This window comes from Cygnus olor, chromosome 3, assembly GCF_009769625.2.
Source record: "Cygnus olor isolate bCygOlo1 chromosome 3, bCygOlo1.pri.v2, whole genome shotgun sequence".
Lineage (NCBI taxonomy): Eukaryota > Metazoa > Chordata > Aves > Anseriformes > Anatidae > Cygnus > Cygnus olor.
The window spans coordinates 86885653-86904711 of record NC_049171.1 but is presented as its reverse complement, the minus strand read 5'-3'; the positions used below and the strand labels follow the sequence as shown (position 1 = coordinate 86904711).

Below are 19059 nucleotides of genomic sequence, written 5' to 3'. Positions count from 1 at the left end.
CCCTGATGCTTCTACTACAGCAACAAAACCAGAATCACCTGATATAAAGGAAGAATATATAGTCTGCAGACTTCAGCTCTGTCATTTGGTTTGTCTAAGGGTTGGCACGTTTTACTGTCATGTTTAACTCTTAACTCATGGGATTCAGAAGATCATTTTTTTGGGGAAAAAAAACACACCACCAACAAAAAACAGTAACAACCAAAAAACCCTGCACCGGCTGATGATGAAATTTTACACCAGGCTTTTCCTGTCCAAAATACAACGAAGTTTTTGAGTTCTATTTCATATTATTATCCAGGTTATTTCCTTAACTGAAGAAATTGTTTAATTTGGTGTTACTCAAGTGGAAGACTCCAGTCTGTATCTGGCCCACTAGAAAATTTTGTCCCGATCACACCAATGTCCTAGATATCTGATAGCTTATACAGTTCTCGTTTTTGTATTTTCTCAGGATGGAGCTATAGCATGTTGCTCTAACAACTGTTGGAGTTGTCTTGGATAGATAGTTCTTTTTTTTCTTCTTCCCCCATCTTGCCAGTGAGGGAAAAAATACACAAGTGTTTCTAGAAGTTCTTCCAAATGCATCCCTGTTGGTTGTTTACTCTCTGATCTCTTGGGAACCCAGTAAGACAGTTTAGAAGAAAGAGTTGGATCTGATTTTTTTCAATATCTTTTTTACTTCTCATGAGATCTGCTGTTACTTTCTTGTAATACAAGTCCCTTCGTTATCGTCTATAAACTGCTGTTACTGCTAGCAGTCATCATTTCTGAGACTTAAGAAAAAGAGAACTTGACTGTGGATGTATTTAACAGTGCCTTCAGAAGGAAGGTTTCCACTTTCAAAATTTATTTTCAGGCAAATTTATCTCAGTTGTGTGTTAACTGTTGTATAGAGTGAGCTTGTGTATTGGGTCCAGCTGTGCTCAGTTCTTCTTAGAAGATCTATGTGCAATTGATTATTTCCCATGGTTGCCATCAAATGGGTTTGTGAATTTAATATAGATAAAATTCTTACGGCTCCCCTTGCATGTGAATTCTGAGTAGTCTTTGATAGCTTCTTCAGTAGAGGTTGTGGTTTTTGTTTTCTTGTTTGTTTTGTTTAGTTTTGAATTCAGTTATTTAAAGGAGAATGACTTCTCAGTAAGGACAGTAACCTTCTTGTATCACATACTCATTCATAGGATTATACCACAGGTTTTTCTGGCTCTTAATTTTTGTTTATGCAAGAAGATTGTTCATCCTTCAGTGTTTGGATCACAAGGGCTTCTAGTTTTATAGAGTTTTATTTATTATCTTTTGTAGATAATAAACCAAGATCTTTTATCTTGGGAAGCATATGCTTATTTGTCTCCTAGGGGAGGGGAAAAAATACCATGGTGTAGTATGAAGCTATGTATGCAATAAATGTGTAGCTGCTGGTTGCCAGCATTCAGGTAGGTTTCTCACCAGAACAGCCACGTAATTTTTTTGTGGATTTTCCCAGAGTAATACTGTTTGGATCCAGATTTGTGGTTATGGAAAATGTGGTGGAAATTTTTTCATCAGCTTTTCAAGTTAAAAAGTAAACAAATACTGCTGTATTTTTTTCCTTCCCCAAAGCTAATACAAACACAGATGAATGTAAAGTTGATGCGAGTAGGTCTGATGGGTCCAATAATAAGGAAACTGGTTGACCAAAAATTGTAAATAGGTATAATTGTACTTGATACTGTTCAAGTACTTGTACAGTTGTACTTGACATTGTTTGCAGTTAAAAGTGTGTGTATTTAAACATAATTACGAGTGTGCACACACACATATATATATACTATAAGGCTAATGCAAATATGGCACTCCAAATTGTTTATATGACTGTCCCCTTAATGAAGAAGGGACTCTTGGATGTGAAACAGAAGGAAAGGCACTAATGACTAGTGGAACTTGGTCTCCTGCAGTAAGATGTACTTGACAATCTTTGTTACGTGTAGGTAGTACGAGAATCACATGCTATATGCATTTTTTTTCTCGATTGATTTTTTGAAACTTGGAGTTCTTATTTTGTTATTCAACCATTCCTAATAATCTTAAGACAAATCACGTTTGTCTTCACAAGTGGATGTTTTTTTTAAAAGTAGGACAAAGGAAAAATTGCTTATAATTAAATAATCTTTTCCAGATGAAGGGAATGAAACAGAGATTCAGCCACAACAAAACAGTCAGCTAATATGGAAACAAGGACGACAGCTGCTAAGACAGTAAGTATAGAGAGAAGAACTTGAATAATGAATGCAAGGGAAAGTATCTGGTAAGGAAATGTGGTGATGGTGGTATTTGATTTTTCTGTTTCTTTGAAGAAAAGTTAGTGTGATGAAGTTGATTCAGCTTCTGCCCTACTTTTCCTAGGCTTTTGAAAAAAATTAGTATTTCAGAACTTCAGGTGAGAAGCCTTGTCATCAGACAATCCCATTTGCTTTTACTGAGTATAATAAAACAATCTGTTTGGAAGAACAGTGGGTCATGACACTTTACAATTCTTTTTGAAATTAAAAAATAAAACAATTCTTTTTACAGCTACGTAAAGTAAAAATAACTTGGGTTGGAGAGGGATAACTTTTGTTTTGGTCTACTCTACATGCAAAAAAAAACACTAAGAAGGTTAGACTAGGAGCTTTCTAATTCTCAGTTCATCTTAATGAAGCAAATGTCTAATATAAATCAATTTTTGAATTTTGCTCATAATGAGTTATGCAGTTCCATGGTACTTGGTCATATTTCTGGTTGTTTTTTTTCTTGTGTGTTTTTTTTTTGCCTTAGTTACAGCCCTTGGTTTAAGTTGAAAAGATCTCTTCAAGACCTGTCATCAAGGTCTCCTTATGTCTGTTTTTTCATGCATTAGCCTCATTCACTCATTCACTATGATGATAGCTAGATTCTGTGGCCTTCTAATCAGCTAGCAAAATTTTGATATCTAATTCTGTTTTTGTGTTACAGAAGATTAAATGAGAGGGGAGGGAGACAGTAAGGACAGTCTGGGCTTTATTGGAAAGGACCTGTTTCCAAGGAGTTATACAAAATTAAATTGTACAGTTTGTCAGTTGGATGGCTTTTATTTCCTTTTCTTTTTCAAGAACCCATATATTTGCATGTAAGTTGAATAAATGTAAATAAAGTAGTCTTGACTTGGATCAGTGATTTGAAGGCAAGTCATTCCCTCCCAGTGTAATTCATGAGTAAGTTACACGCTGCTGAATAAAGAGTTTGTATTACTGACAGACTCTGTTTTGCATAGGTGACTCATTTGATTTTGATATAGTCATCAGTCAGTATTTTGCTGCAAATGTGTTTATGTAAAGAATATTGTTAAATAATTGGATGAGGATGTTCTTGCTAGAAGAGTGCATATCCTTGATTTGTGACAGCTTTTATCGTGGACTAGTATTTCTACTCTTCAGAGTTATCCAGAATATTGATCATTTAATCCGTTCGGTGTTTCTGAGAAGATAGTATTAGTAACTTCATTTTCTAGAGGAAGGGACAGAGACTGATTATTTGGTCTTCCAGATGCATTACTGTATGCAAAGGTACAACTGCATATTGATGAAAGAGCCAACTTTAGACCTTAAGGTTTTCATACAACCAAAACTAACCCAAATATGCGAGACAAATTAATATTTTGCAGATTCCGAAGAATGAGGAAATAGCAAGGCAAAGATTTTATCAAACATAGTACGTTATAAATAACAGGTTTTAGTAGTAGCTATAGCTACAGAATTCGGTTTTATTCCCTCTTTTTTCTAGGCTTCTAGTAATGCCTGGGGAAGGAACATACCTGACACATCTTGTAAGGCTGCATGTGTGTTTTCCATGTGTTGAAGAATAAAATGGCTATATTGTACATGCAACTGTGGTGATTTTTATAAGCCAGTTGTAAATATTATAATTGAAAGTGCTTTTCCATCCATTTTAGTAAATGAATGAATAACGTATTGTATAACCTCTGACTGCTAGGCTCTTTGATTATTTCCCCCTTCCCCCCCCGCCTCAGTGACTGTAGAGGCTGGTACTGCAAGAGGCGATCCCTCTGCAGCTGGTACAGGATGATTTATAAGCATGTTCCGTTAGCACAGCACCATACTTTGCTAAGCTGTGGGGTTGAAGATGAGTTTAGGGAGAAGTTTTCATTTACTGTTTTGAGTAAGTAAGATGTGCGTGGAAAAATTAGCATGAGTTCTGTCCTACAGGTATCTGCAAGAAGTGGGCTACACCGACACGATATTGGATGTGAAGTCAAAACAAGTACGAGCTTTATTGGGACTTTCAAGTGATGCTTCAGAGAAGGAAAACAGAAATCAAGAACCAATGGTAAATGGTACAGAGGGCCAGATTAAAGAAAACACAATGATTGGGTGAGTATCATGAAAATGTTCTCTTTCTGCATAAATGTGATTAATGGTGTAGAACAGATTTTTGTTTACTGAGATTTCGAGACTTTTTTCTAATTGGAGATTAGCATAATTTTAACAATTTTTATTACATAAAGCAGTAAGTATGGAAGCGACTTTTAAGATATGCAGCTTTAAAAGCAGCATGTTTTTTTTTTTTTACCAGTTGCATGGCAGCACAAAGGCAAATCAAGACATTTGATATGTGATTAGAGGTCAATATTGTTTCAAGTTAACAGCTTATTTGGATTGTTGGAAACTTATATATTACATATATATATTACAGGCTTTGTTTTTTTCTGGTGTACGCTGACTTTGACATGATAATCAGTATGAGATACAGGATTTTTTTGGTTAGGTCTGAAAAGCAGATTCTCATATTGCATTCGGATTTCTATAAATTCATGGTTTTCCCTGAGTGGATATTCATGTGCAAATGTGACTGAAGTGTAAGATACTCATTTATCTTTTTATCTTTTTTAATATTTCTTAACACTATGAGAAGTCAGTAAAGGAGTGTAAAAACTTGTTGTCCTTGCTTTTGTTTTTAAGTAATGCTGAAAACATAAAAGTCTTTATTCCATTTTCTTGCGTTTTCTGTGCAAAGAGTTTTTTGGTTTTGTTTTTGAAAAGTTAAAGAAAACCAAAACTTAACTGTAGAGGCATTAGGAAAGCAATCTGTTCTTGTTTAAAGTACTGTAGCTACAAAACTTAAGAAAAATGATGCAGAATTGTTTGTCTGAACAATACATGAGGTTACTATTCCGGTGGTTTGTGCTGTCATCAACAAGCGCAGCTTTCTTGAAGATTCTGCTTCTTTTTTCCTTTTCTATGCTAATGTGGCAAAATTCAAGACCTTCTTATTTTAAGGTCTAATACTGTCAATATGACACATTCTGTCTTTTAAAAAGCATTTGAAAAATTTCGTTGTGCCCAGCAGATAGCTCTAGCAACTTCAGGCCAATAAGTTATGTAAGGGCAGAAGTTCATTGTTACATAATTAAATTTTATGCTGTGAGGTGAAAAATCTGAATGTGTGAGAAAACCCACAAGCTACTGAAATGCATTGTGCTGCTACACAGTTGACAAGCCATGTCATTTATGTGCGACAGCTTTTGTTTTTGAAGAACAGGGAGTGCTTGATAGATGACAACAACAATTTTGGTTTGGTTTCTGGTGAAGGAGTTGTTTCTTTTCAGGGTAATGGGTAAATGGAGCTCCCCTTCTTATACTTGAAAGTTTATTGAAATCTGTTTTCTCTTTGAAACAGATGGATATTTATAAGGTAATTATTTGATAGATGAAATGGTTGGACAGTGGTTTTAATATAGCAATTAATAATACATTTGTGTTTCTTTCCTATATATTTCCTTTCTGGATAGGTTTATTTTAGGTCCATCAGTTTTAACACTTGTAGTCTACCCTATAGCTGACGATACTCACTGATGCGGGAAAAACATGTTTTCCTTCCATTGTAGCTCTGCAAGATTTTCAACTTGAAGGCTGTTTAGGTGTACACACACTAAGAAACCGCTTTCATCTCACTTGTAAAGCATAAGGTGGAAAACTGTATTAGAAGGATTAGGGGAGCATTTTGATATATGATGTGAGACTCGACTCCAGGGTTTTCCAGTGGAAGACTCTTCAAGTGAACTTGTCCAATGTAGTCCTGTCAGTCTTCATGGGTTATTTTGAATTTGCGGGTTTCAGCTGACATCTTTCTTACTGAAAGGGAAAAGTCGAGATTTTACCAAAATCCCATGGTGAATCTCAGTATAAGGCTAGCTCTCAATGCTGCAATTCTTCTGGGTATTTCAAGTGTGCTTTCTGAACATCTCTTTTAATTTTCCATGCAGGAGGTGTTCCATGACTTTCTTCTTGACAGAGACTGTCTGTTACTTAACTGCTATCTCATCTTGTGCTATTAGATACTGTAATATGTTATACTTCACTCTTCCTGTGGTGTGTGACGCTGTTAACCTCTTCCCAGCTGCATTGTCACTTGCCTCAGAAACTTCAAAATGCAGCTTTATGGCAGATTGGAAATCTGAAAGGAGATGAGGTGTTGCTCTCAGCTCATACTTACCTATTACCAGCCTCTTCTATTATCAGCATTCCTTAAAAATATACAAACCAGTTTATTTCTGAAGAGTATTGGTATTGAATAGGTCACTGAGATCTATAAGGCATGCAGTTCTTGTACCTGATCCCAACTGGAATTCTTAATGAGCGTTCAAAAACTTGGTTCAACATCTTTTTATCCGTTTACCACACCTGGGAAAAAATTAGGTGGCTCATCTTCATTCTGGCTCACCGTTGAGGTAGGAGTGCTCTGAAGCAACTTCACTGCTAGGCTATGTAACAGGATGGAGAAAAGATTGACAGTTCTTTTAGAAGCTTCTTGTTATTCCTGGTGCACAGGAAAAGTGAGAAGAGGATTTGGGGTCACAGTGAGCCTGTAAAGTTGGAAGGAGTGCGGTGAACAAGTGCTATTTTGTGCTGGTAGAAGAGGAAAGAGTTACAGTGAGAGTTCAGAAGACCAAGGAAAAAGAAAGAACAAATGCAAAACCTTAATGCAGTCCCTAAAAGTAGAAGGCCATGCCTGTGTTTGCCAGGATCACAGGACATTGGGACAGTTGCAAAGTAAAATGCAGATGGAAGATAGGCAGTGGCTGTATGGATACAGTGAAATACTTCAGGGGAGAAAGCTTTCCTGTCACCACAGAACACAGAAGACTGTAAACTACTGAAGTCAATGGAGATTGGCAAATTTTGTGGTTAAAAACTTTTAATGGACATTGATACCAAAAACCTGCAAGCAAGTCTGAGGATAACGGTCAACCTGAAGATGTTTGAGTTGTCTTTGAAAAACAGAGTGCTGGACAAAATGTAATGCATGAAAATTAATCTGGTCTAACAAGAAGTATCTGTGTCAAAGCAAGAAAATACAGCTCACGGAACATTGCTGACTTGTTTGGTCTTGGAAGAAATGCATGATATTGTGAACTCAGCTAAGAATGCAGATTTTTAAGTCTGATTTTTTTTAAAAAAATTGTTTACATGGGAGGAAGAATGTGAGAAGCAGAGTACAGGGAATGAAGAAAGAGTTTGTGGATGAGAAACAAAGACAAACCAGTAAGAATTTGGAAAGAGCGTGGGTGAATGTGATGAAGATAATGTACTGTAGAAGGGAAAATAGCACAATGAAGAACAGAAGAAAAAATGGATGTAGTAATTACATGAACAGGAAAATGGAAGACACATTAGATGTAAATGTTCTTGAAGATTTCTCCATATAGCAGCATAAGTTGCAGAAAGAACAGATTGGCTAAACTTTCTGTGCAACTGAATGTTCGCTTGATAAATTCCATAGAAAGTAAAAGATGATGTTTGTTTTCGTGCTGCCATATGGTTACCACTTTGGGGGAAGGAGAGGAGATAACAGAAACAGGGAAACAAACTTTCCTTTATGTCATGACTGTCATTTATTGGTAATCAACCAATATTTTCTCAGTGAAATGAAAGTAGTAGAGAACAAGACACAGATTTGTACTGAAAGAAATTCCAGTTGAAGAATGAAAGAGACTTGCTTCTCTACACTGCTACACTGTCAGATTATAGCATGTTTCTTTCATAAGCCCACCGAAGTATGCATGGTGTTTGCTGCTGTTGCTCAGCCTCCTTCAGGAATATCTCTGATCTACTGCTGTAGATCTAATTCTAATTCTGACAATTAGATGCACCCACAGTTTACTTTTTTTTTTAAATGTCTTTGATCGCTGAAAGGGTAAGCCCTGGTGTTTTTCCTTTGGCTCCAGGGATGTGTGAAGTGTATACTCAATGGTGGGTAGGGAGGATATTCCTCTTCCTCTCAAATCACCACTTCTTCTACGAATTTTCATGAGTCAAGTCTATTATACCAGAACTTGCGTACCTACTTCAACAGCCAGAGTTCAGACACTCAGTGACTCAGTGCTCTCAAATCAATAGTAAGCTGAGCCTTTTTATGGCAGAGGCTTTTGAGAATGTTTGGAGGATAGCATGGGCGCTGTTTACTTCAGTATGGTTAAGCTTACAGTAGTTATTGCAGTGAAAATACTTAGGACAGTAATCTTGATTTACAGTAGACGATATGTAACTTGAATTCTGTTAAAGTGTTGGGCCTACATTAGAGAACTATTCCCACCTCTTTTTTTTCTTCTTTTGGTATAATAATGAAATAATTGCTGTTGTCTGAAAGTCTTTTAAACCCTTTTCAATTTCTCTTCTTATTGTTAAGTGAAGCAGCCTCAGTCTGTGTGTGTACTAGCTGCTACATGTGTGGGCAAATATTTGTATTCTTACATTACCTATTTATTTGCTAACATACAGATCCTCATGAAAACTTTAGCACTCAAGACATCATGTGGATTTTGAATGCACCCTGGAAGATTTTGGTTCCATAAATGAAATGTTGTTATGATAACCTGAGATAGATATAGTCCTGTTTCCACTTATTTCATGGAATTTAAAAGGGCATCTGTTTTCAGTTTCTTCAAATCAGCTCCCTTGCATTTCAAAAGATAAGTACCACTTGGCATGATTAGACTCAAAAATAATTACTAAAATAATAACTTCATAATAATGGTTGAAATTCTTAACACCTGCTGTGAGAGAAACGGGTGCTTTCCCTCCAGCAAACTGAAATATAAATGAAAGCTGCCTGCAAATGTCACATGTAGCCTTGAAAACATGAGAGTATTTAAGTATCTTTGGTTCACTTATTACCTCATTTTTAATAGCTTTGTCTTATTGACTGAAACCTAAACAGTCAGATTAATTTACCTTCTTGAAGGTGTGTGTTTGACTACTGCTTGATATGAATGGAAGCAAATATAATGAAGGAATGGAACTGGAAAGAAACAAGGGTATACCAAGCATATGCTTGTATATATGTACATGTGCATGTGTGTATATATAAGAATGATATAGATAAATTATCTCAATTTTTGTTAAGAGTTAGATGATTAGAGCTATATTTAAATATTCAATGGAAACTTTTAAGAGAAGGATTCTGGCTTATTTCTCTCTGAAATTGATCTGCTCTTTTTGTAATTGAACTGCATATGGCTTCTGCTGCCTATGCTTTGCTGGAGCAAAAAGGTATCATATTAACACATTTGAGAGCAGATCCAAAGACCTTTTCAAAGATTAAGATTAAACATTTTGAAGATCTTATATTTCTAATGTACAACAAATCATTCCATCTGAGGCTTCAGCAAGTAAATGTCTTTCTGTACCAGAATAACTCTTGCATCTCTAAATCCTATTAACACTGACACATGTAATGAAATTGCTGCTTATTGGCTGATGAATGTTGTGTGTTAACTCGCTTATAAAATGGTTTATTTGGGAAAAGATCTTTGCATTTAACTACCTGAGGTAACACCTGTCATAAAAAAGATTTTCAAAGTAGTATAGGAGGTTGAAATACTGAATTAAATATATATATATATCCAAAATCAATTTGCCTTATTCCCTTTACTGATGTTTTTTCCACCTTTTTCCCATTCATACTTGCCCCCATCTTGCAGTGACCTAACGGGCATTTCAGAGATACCTGGTTTAGGCCAGACCTAGACAATTTCAACAGATGGATCAAAGCAGGAGAAGTGATTAGATAAATAGGGGATTTGTGTGTAGAAAATAGTACCAATGATGACTCTTCTCATTTCATTGGCACAGATCTATGGCACAAGGGTCTGAAAGATGCTTCTTGGAAATGTCACATAAGAGTCATGGCACAGAAGGAACGGGGAGAAAGAGACAAGGAAGTCGTATAGGGTGAGAAAGGGAGGCAAAGAGAAGGGAGATGAATGGAGAAGTAACTTTAAAACGTTACTTCAGTTCTTCTAACATTGACTTTTTGTATCCTTACATTTTAGAAAGCTTGCTTATTTGACATAGTATAGTTACCTGACTAGATTTGGCAAGATAAGCAGCCTTTTCTTTATTAGTGGCATTCCTTCATAATTCCAATTTGCATCCAAACCATTTTGTAAGTGTTGCTTACCAGTTGTAGTACGTATTGCACTGGTTCTTGCATCGTGTGGTGTGAATTCCTAAGAAGTTTCACAGGTTATGACAGACTGTCTAGCCTGTCCGGTGTTCCGTGTGTCTAAATTTTGATGATAAATATTCTGCACTTTATTAGTTTGATTTTTTTTTTTTTTTCTCCATGCTGTATTATGAAAGATCTTGCACCGTATTGAAGATTTCTAAGACTGTTCGGAAAAGGCAGTTGTCATAGGAAGGAAAGCATTTCAGTTTGCATGCCGTTATTTACTCTGTCCAGTTTGAAAGGACTCTATTAGCTGTGTTGAAAAGATTGTATTAGAACACGAAATAACTGAATTCTGTGGGAAATTAATAAAAATGCTGACCTTGCACTAGCACGTTTTGACAGTGGGAGGAAACCCAGCCAACAAAAATGGCTCAAGAAAGGGTGTTTTAGAACAGCTCCTCAAATGCTGGGCCATGACAGGCTTTTTCCTGTATAGGCCCCCAGAAGCATTTCCCAGCCTGAGCTGATCCTGTGTTTATTTAACTTTATACTGCATTGTTCCTTCCTGCTTCTGAATTTGTCAATAAAATCTGTTTTTATTTAAGAGATTTTGTGTATGTCCTGGAATAAAAAACAAGCAAAAAAAAAAACCACCAAACCTCTCCTTTTTTTGCCGGGGACCAAGGCAGGTAATGGCTTTGTGGCAGGGCAATTTGTGGGAGGAGTTTGTGGCAGCCTCCCTGGACATGACCACAGAAAGTCCCAGAGTTGCTATCAGGAAAGGAAAAGGTAACAGCAGAAATACTGAGGGTGCTGGTTACAATGAAAATACAGGACTGTAATCTGGCTTTAGTCTAAGTTAAAACTGACTTGCAATGTGAAATGTCTGGGTCATGCTAGAAGCAGGAAAGCTATCCATCAATGTGCTGTTTCGTTGCCACGTAGCTTCGTTTTTTCTATAGGTTATGTTTTCTCCTTTTCATTCAGTAAAAGAAAATCTAAACCTGGATTTCTGTTAAGATCCTGAATATTAAATGTTGAAAGCCAGTTCAACACTACACATATTGTTAGGCAGCTAATGTCAGGGCCAACTGGATTTTACAGAAAATACTTGTCTTGAGCCTTGTGACTGTAGGGCAGAAAGGAAAGAGTTGGCTGCATGGGCTGCTGAGGCCCAGTGAGGTCCCAGCATACTTTAAATAGTACATGTGGAATATCAAACACTGTATTTCTTTGATTTCATGGGAAGAGGTTGTTGTTATTATTTTTAGTCTTAAAGGGGCCAAGGAGTTAAGACAAATCTGAATAATTAAACAGCCTGTAAAATAGAAGTTAGAATGAGATTTTCAGGGTGGTCACAGCTGCAGAAAACTCTGGCAACTTCTCCCAAGAGAAAAAAATATTTACGGGATTTCAGGTTGGTATTGCTTTAAGGGGGTAAGTAATTAAGTTACCAACCCGTTTATAACAAGAATTCTGTTTTTTTAAGCAGGAAAAAAAGTGTCTTATCTTTGGGGATCAGAAGTTCCCTGTGTCAAGAATAATCTGCGTGCTGTCCATCTGTTAGTAGTAAGATGGAAAACCCAGCAGCATTAATGTACCTGTATGTTACTTCCTGACAGTACTTACTGTGCTTGTTACGCTTGCGACAAACAGTCCTGCCGTGCTTACGATGCACAGACATAAGTAGCAGGTGCTGTCTGCCCAAAGGTTTCCCTGGCTTGTTGGATACGGCTACAGGAGAGGAGGATGTAATGCACAGGCAGAGCTAACAAGCGTCTGATAGAGAACATTATGTTGGCTAAATTATTTTTAGGTTTGGTTAGGAAGTGGTAAACAAACTGGGATGAAACCCTCGAGAAAAGGAAGCCAAGGGTGGAGTCCAGGAGAAAACCATGCAAGGGTGGTGTTACAGAGTACAGTTGAGGTACAAGCGGTGGAAAAGTGATTGAGAACCTCTGAGGAGCACAGAGTTGAGGAAGGCTCTGCCAAAATTACGTTGTCCTATGCTCTCTGCTTTGGCAGCTTTTGTCACTGCTCCAGCTGTCTGGCTTGTTCTTCCCCAGCAGTGTTTCTTCAGACAGTGTGGCTGGAGAAGAAGGAAAAAGTACCACTTGAAAAACGACCTTTTCCCCTACATGTGTTTTGATCACGGACAGTCCAGTAAAGAGAAATTGTCCTTTCTGAGACTTTTTTGTTTTTTTAGTCTCCCCGTATTTGTAGCAGCTACTGAATCTTGCCACGCTCTTGCCTCGCTCATGCTTATAACATGACAGTTCGCATGCCAGTCCTTGCCCTCGGATCTCCAGTACTATTGTTTTCACCCCTCAATGCTTTTTTGTCCAAGTGTTATAGACTACAAGAGCCCTGGAAATGTTGAGTTGTGTTTCTTTTTCAAAAATAGAATTTAAAGGCGTTCATTGTACTATACTATCTCAGAATGTATTTTTGCCACTTCTGCTTTTTCCTGTTGCTTTGTGAATGACCCCATAACTGAAACAAACTTAACAGATGGAGAAGAATGAAACAAGCAAGTTTCAAATTGCCATCAAATTATTTAATACAAATTAACTAAGTCCAGGTATTTTCTCCTGTGTATTTTACAGTATTCTTAAGTGTTCATGTTGACAGTAATATCTGAAGTAATGTGTTTGTTATGTTTATGTATTGCTAAAGGATGAAGAATGCCATAGATGTGAGTCACTGTTGACTAGGCTGTTAAAATTTGTTAGGGTACAATATAGCCAATCAAACTGTCTGTGAGCTTGAAGCTTCTTTTCTGGGTAGAATCTTTAAATAGCTTAAATATTCTGACACTTTTTTTTTTTTTTTTTTTTGTTCTTTTGAAGTCTCTCTTGGAAGTTGTTCTCTAGGACAAATAATCTTCTGTGGTACTATGCTGACTGTACATTTTACTACTGTGCAGAAGTTTTGGAATGTATGATTAGCTTTTGTGTTTTCTAGTTCATAAGGTGCTTTTTTTGGCCTGTATAAATGGAGATACACTCTTAATTATATATCTTGCGTACTAAAAGATGTAATAATTAATAAGATAGTTGCATGCAGAACAGTTACTGCAGAAGAGATAAAATCTTCTCTCGGTGGTCACTTTGAACTTTACTGTAAGATCAAATGAGTAGAGAAACTAATATAGGTATGAATTACTACAAATACTTGTGTCTGTAGAAGGATATTTGGCATGCAATAACAAGTTCTGTCGATTAAAAATTTTCTATTCTATATTTGGTAGTACTTCATACATTGCTATTTACTGTGGTATGCCTGACAGTTGCTAATATGAGACCACAATGTTTTTACATGGCAAAATACACAGGAAAAAAATGGGAATGCAGTTTTGGTTGTACATTTTAGTCCACTAAAAGTTAACAAGGACATACACTATTTCCTAAAAATCAAGAAGTTAGTCAAGTGAAGCACATTACATTTCTGCATTGGAAGCAGCAAAATGACAGCCCCATAAGATTTCTTTGAAACTGTATATTACTGCTAGAGATACATGAGGTGCTATAATTTGCCAATATAGTAGTTAATTAAGGAAAAAGAACAATGTTATGTAGTGCTTTCAAGTTTGTCATAGAAACAGGAGGGACAAAATAGTGCAAGAAGCAAGGCAAATTGGAAGCGTGTTTGAGATTGTTCTCATCTAAGATAGATAAGAGAAGTGAAAGGAATATATTCTGTAAAACCAGTGACCGTGAAAATGTACAGTGGTGTCATGGCATATTATGCTGCTGTGTATGTGGAATTTCTAGTGTCAAGTGAAATCCTTACAGGTATTTTCAGTCCATGAAAAAAGGGTGGGATGGCAAACTGTCTTAAGATGCCAACATACTGAGGCTTTGATGAAGCCACTTCTGCTAATGGTTGTCATTTATGCATGGAAATAATTGAGCTGAGACTGAATAAAGAAGGAAGTATTCTGTTTATCATGCTGTGTTACACGTGAGAGCTTTTGCCCTTGAATGTTTCCTGTAATAAGCCTTTGCAAACTGTTATGAAGAAACACTGGAATAAGTGAGTGATGGACAGATAATCAGGTGTTACACTGCAGGGAGTTTACGAGGCCTTACTATTGTAGGCTTGTAAATTGATTGAACCTTTTGAAATGGGTCACAGCAGAAGCAATAAGTAGCTTTAGCAAGGCACTTGCTGGCACTTGATGACTGTAGAAGATAATTTAGAACTACAATTCTGAAATGAGAGGGAGAGACTTCTGTGGTTTCAGTGGTTTTGAAAATCAAGATGGCGTGCATGTAGTGATGAATTATGCAACACAGACTACTGATTAAAGGTAAGAAAACAACAATAACGTTTGTTTCCTTTACTGTTTTAAAGTCGTATAAAGAATTTGAAAGGTTTTACTGGAAGCAATCACTAAATTCAAACTGAATAAATTTTTTCCATACTTTATCTTTGAAATATTGATGGAGAAGTACATCTTCTGCGTAGAAAACATGATACCTGTTGTTAATTCTGGGATTGCTTTACATTCATCTGAGTTTTCTTTAATAATGGTTATAGTCCAGCTTCTTGGATTCTTCCTCTTCAGTTGTTAATATGACGACCCTTGTAGTTCCTGTTTGAGAGGCACTCCCCGAGTTTGTGCCAATGCTGGCAGTCATAATTTTACCCAATCTTCATCCGTTTCCTTGTTTGTTTAATATTAACATCTATGTGACTGTTACTTAGTCATCAGCAATATTTTTCCATTATATTGTTTTATAGTGGCAAATTTAGGTTGTCTAAAAAGTTAATGAATGATAGATCTAGAGTTTGATGTTTCCCACAATGTGGAGAATATCAGATAGCAGCGGCAGCAAAATTGTCTGTACCTTGAGGTACAAGTGAGAGGTCAACTTTGTAGCTATAACTCATATCCTGGTTGCTGCGGCTTTCAGTGAAGATACATCAGTATTGGCTTTGGGGCATGTATCCAATGGAGAGTGCTTGAAAATGCTTTTAAAATAACAATAAAAAAACTGAAGCACCTGTCCTGGTAATTGCAGCTGGATGAGGAATAATTGTTGGTTGTAATAAGGCGGATTTATGGATAAGATTTAGCTTTTTAACCCACAGTTTTACCTGTAATAGTCCATTTTTACCTGTAGGCTTATTTTAATTTCAAGTGTTGTTAGACACCATAAAACAGAACAGACTTCTTTATGATTTATTTTGACATACAGTGACTTCATTATGATTTATTTTGACTCATGGTGTTGGTGGTTGTTGTTGTTGTTTAGGAAGCCAGAATTGACTGACTCTGCCTCTCTGCTAGAGACCTTCAAGTTCCTTGAAAATGCAGCTGCAGACTTTAGTGATGAAGAAGATGAGGAAGATATTGAAGGAAGAGAGAAAACAATCATTGATACCGCAACAGTGAGTGGAAAAAATAATTGAAAAAGTTACGAAGAACAGAAAAAGTGAGATTAATGAGATGCCTATATGCAAAGTATATGACTGTGTATGTACACGTGCAAATCATTAATGCATCTTTATGATGGTCTGTCCAAGCATGTGTGCATAAGAGGAATTACATATGCATTTCTGAGTTCGTTAAGCTTTGTTATCTATATTGCTTTCAGTTTAGAGTGACAAATGATGAATTGTCCTCCAACTATTCCATACTGCGTAGTGTTTTTTTATATATGTTGGATATAGTTTTCAAGGTACTACATGTACTTTCTTACATTTTTCAGCTTACATTGAAGGTATTGTTTGTAATGTTGCAAGTCAAACATGCATTGTTTTTGAATATTGATATAAATGCATTTAATATTTAAAGTGACTTGTAGAAATTTCCCCTTGTAGGGATACAGAACTGAAATACTCTTCTTTTAAGTAGGTGGTGGAAGAAAGAAAAAGTATAAGTGGAAAAATTTTGTATATAGTTAATAAACTTTGTGAATTCAGTCAAATGCCTGAACCCTCCCAATGTATACTTTGCAATGTGATTTGGTCAAATGATTGCATTATATACATACAATCAATACCCAATTTAATCCTCTTCTTTTCAGAATTAATATTGATTCATTGAGTTGTTTTTCCTAACAATTGAAACAGATACGAGTTTTGATGGATGTGATCATTTTTATGAACAATTTTAAGAACGAACACTTAAAAAAACGACCTCATTGGTTGTAAAGGATCTCTGTAAATTTGTTTCTGTCACTGCTGAGCTATGAACTAATGTCCGAGACTCATCTGTAAAATCATCTGTAATATAGTATGTTCACTAAGCTTGCTGAAGTAATGAAGCTTGATGTTGAGTATTGTTTTAGGTTTCAAAATTGGTTCATTTAATTTAGAGGAAACATTTATCTTCATGCACTATGAGATGTTGGCCTATCTACTGAAGTCTGCTCAGACTTACTGTTAGCAAGGTTCCATGTCAAAATACCACGATGAATGTAATTTTTCTGGAGGAGTAAATCTTTTGCTACAGATTTCAAAATTATCAGTTCACCTGTTAGTTAACTAACTTTAAGGCAGCTAGTCTATTTTGATTATTGAGGGAAAAGTACATTTATTCAAAAAATAATAAAAAAGCATACTGTGGTGTGAGGTCCTTCATTGAAACATGTATTTCTTTTTCCAGTTACCAAATTTGTTTTAGAATTGGTGAGGGAAATACAGTTTAAACTTCGAAGTACTGTGTGTAAATAACAGTAATATCTGAGGAAGTAATCAGGATAGAATGACTTTTGTCAAACCTAAGCAAATTAACGCTTGGCAGTTTTTTTCTAGACTCATATTTTGGTCAGTAATTAGAGTGGTTTCAGAGGTGGGAGTTAAAAAGGCTGTTTTCAGAGTAGCAGAGCCAGTTTGGCTTTGCTGTCCTTTCTACAGCATTGGTTTTTTTTTTTTTTTTTTTTTTTTTTTTTTTTTTTTTTTTTTTTTTTTTTTTACCTCTATTAAAAATGAATTTGTACTTTTCTGGTATTAAAAAGAGTAGTAGTCATCTAGGTCAGTGTAGATTCGTTACCAAGTGATTGAATATTGGTGGTTACTGGAAAAAAGTCTACAAACAATTATGATTATGACACAGAAATTTGATTGAAAGTTTTATGGTAATTCCAGAATTCCCATTAATATATACTTTCTTGCTGCTTTTTCAATTTCCTGTTAGGATTTTGCATGGAAGACAAGACATTACTGGTATACGTTAGGTATAATACAAAGTGCATGTAATTTAATTCAGCTTTTTGCTTTCCTTCCTCACCTTTTAGATTGTAAGGAAAAGAGTGCTGTCTGACAGTTGTGAAGACAGAGATACAGAAGAAGCTTTGAAAGAGTTTGACTTCTTGGTTACCTCAGATGAAGGTGATGGGGAATCAAGGAGTTCAGGAGATGGAACAGACTGGGGTAAGGAAATGTAATGGAATGTACCAGGAGAAAAAAAATGCTCTAAGAATGTATTGTGATGGATTGATTTTGATCTCTGTCATGATTGGAGCACCTTTTGAGTATTGCTATAGTAAATCTTATGTTGACAGACAGATCCTCAAAACGTAGTATTCTTATTTTTCTTTATAGTGCTTTTAGGTAAGGATTGTTGGAAGTGTATGCTTCTGGTCATTTTGTCTTTTTTTTTTTTTTTTTTTAATAGTGGGTCAGATAGAATTTTAATTCTGTGAGGGGGATCTCAATGTATCTTTTCCAGTGGCCAATTCTAATGAAGGACTCTGATAAAGATGTATTTTATAATTCCAAACATGAAAGGTATTTCATCTTCTTTTGCTTTCTCCTGCTTTGATGCAGCAAGTACTGTGAGTCATAAAGTCTGAATTAGTTGTACTTTAATTGTGTATTAGCAATTTGGGCAATATGATCTATTCTGTTGCTCAAATTTTCTTTTATAAGCTATTAAATTATATATATATCTTCAAGCCCCCTAGTCATAAAGCGAAATTTCACAAACTATTCTCTTTGTCCTTGAAGGTCATGTCCTGCAGATGCCAGGATTTACTTTACCTTGACATAAATATTCCACATAAACCTACTGCACAGGGAAGGGAAGAAAGAAGAGAACTGATTAAGTATTTTGATGGGAAATTTTTTCCTCATTAAGCTTCTCTGTAAAGTTTTATACGTTAGTGGGGATAGACGGAACTATGGAAGATGAATGGGAAATAATTGAGCTTTATAATGGAACTGAAACCTTGACAGAAATCAGCCACAGGAGCAGTGGCTCTCACATGATCCAACAGCTCTAGATGATGTATTTCACTGAAGTTATCAGCTCATAGTTAGACTCCAAATTATTGTTCAGTTGGTGTAGCCTCTTTGCTGAGAGGATGTCTCAGTATTTTTAGATAGGGCAGTCAGTATTCTGTTCACCAATCAAATTTAGGAATGTTGCTCTTTTTATCAAAAATAATTTTATTAGGTTATTCTGATGCTTCTTCTCTTTAACACTTTTCAGTGTTCATGTATCCATTTATGCTTGAAAAGTATACTTACTTGTTGTGTCAGTGAAAAGTTAGTATGCTAACAGGAGCATTTTTGTTCTCAAATTCACACTTCAAGTTTATTTTTACTTCCATTGATGACAGCTGAGTACAAATGAGCAGA

General features: G+C 35.9%; 1 protein-coding gene across 4 annotated transcripts in view; it reads left to right on the top strand.

Annotated features, from left to right (window-relative positions):
- The window catches only part of STRN (striatin), a 68780-nt gene that overhangs the window by 19920 nt on the left and 29801 nt on the right, over positions 1 to 19059 (top strand). For all 4 annotated transcript variants that reach the window (XM_040551544.1, XM_040551543.1, XM_040551545.1 and 1 more), the window contains exons 4-7: positions 2159 to 2237; positions 4224 to 4388; positions 15729 to 15864; positions 17715 to 17850. In XM_040551544.1, coding sequence (XP_040407478.1) covers positions 2159 to 2237; positions 4224 to 4388; positions 15729 to 15864; positions 17715 to 17850 — 516 coding nt within the window. The remainder of the gene's footprint in view (positions 1 to 2158; positions 2238 to 4223; positions 4389 to 15728; positions 15865 to 17714; positions 17851 to 19059) is intronic.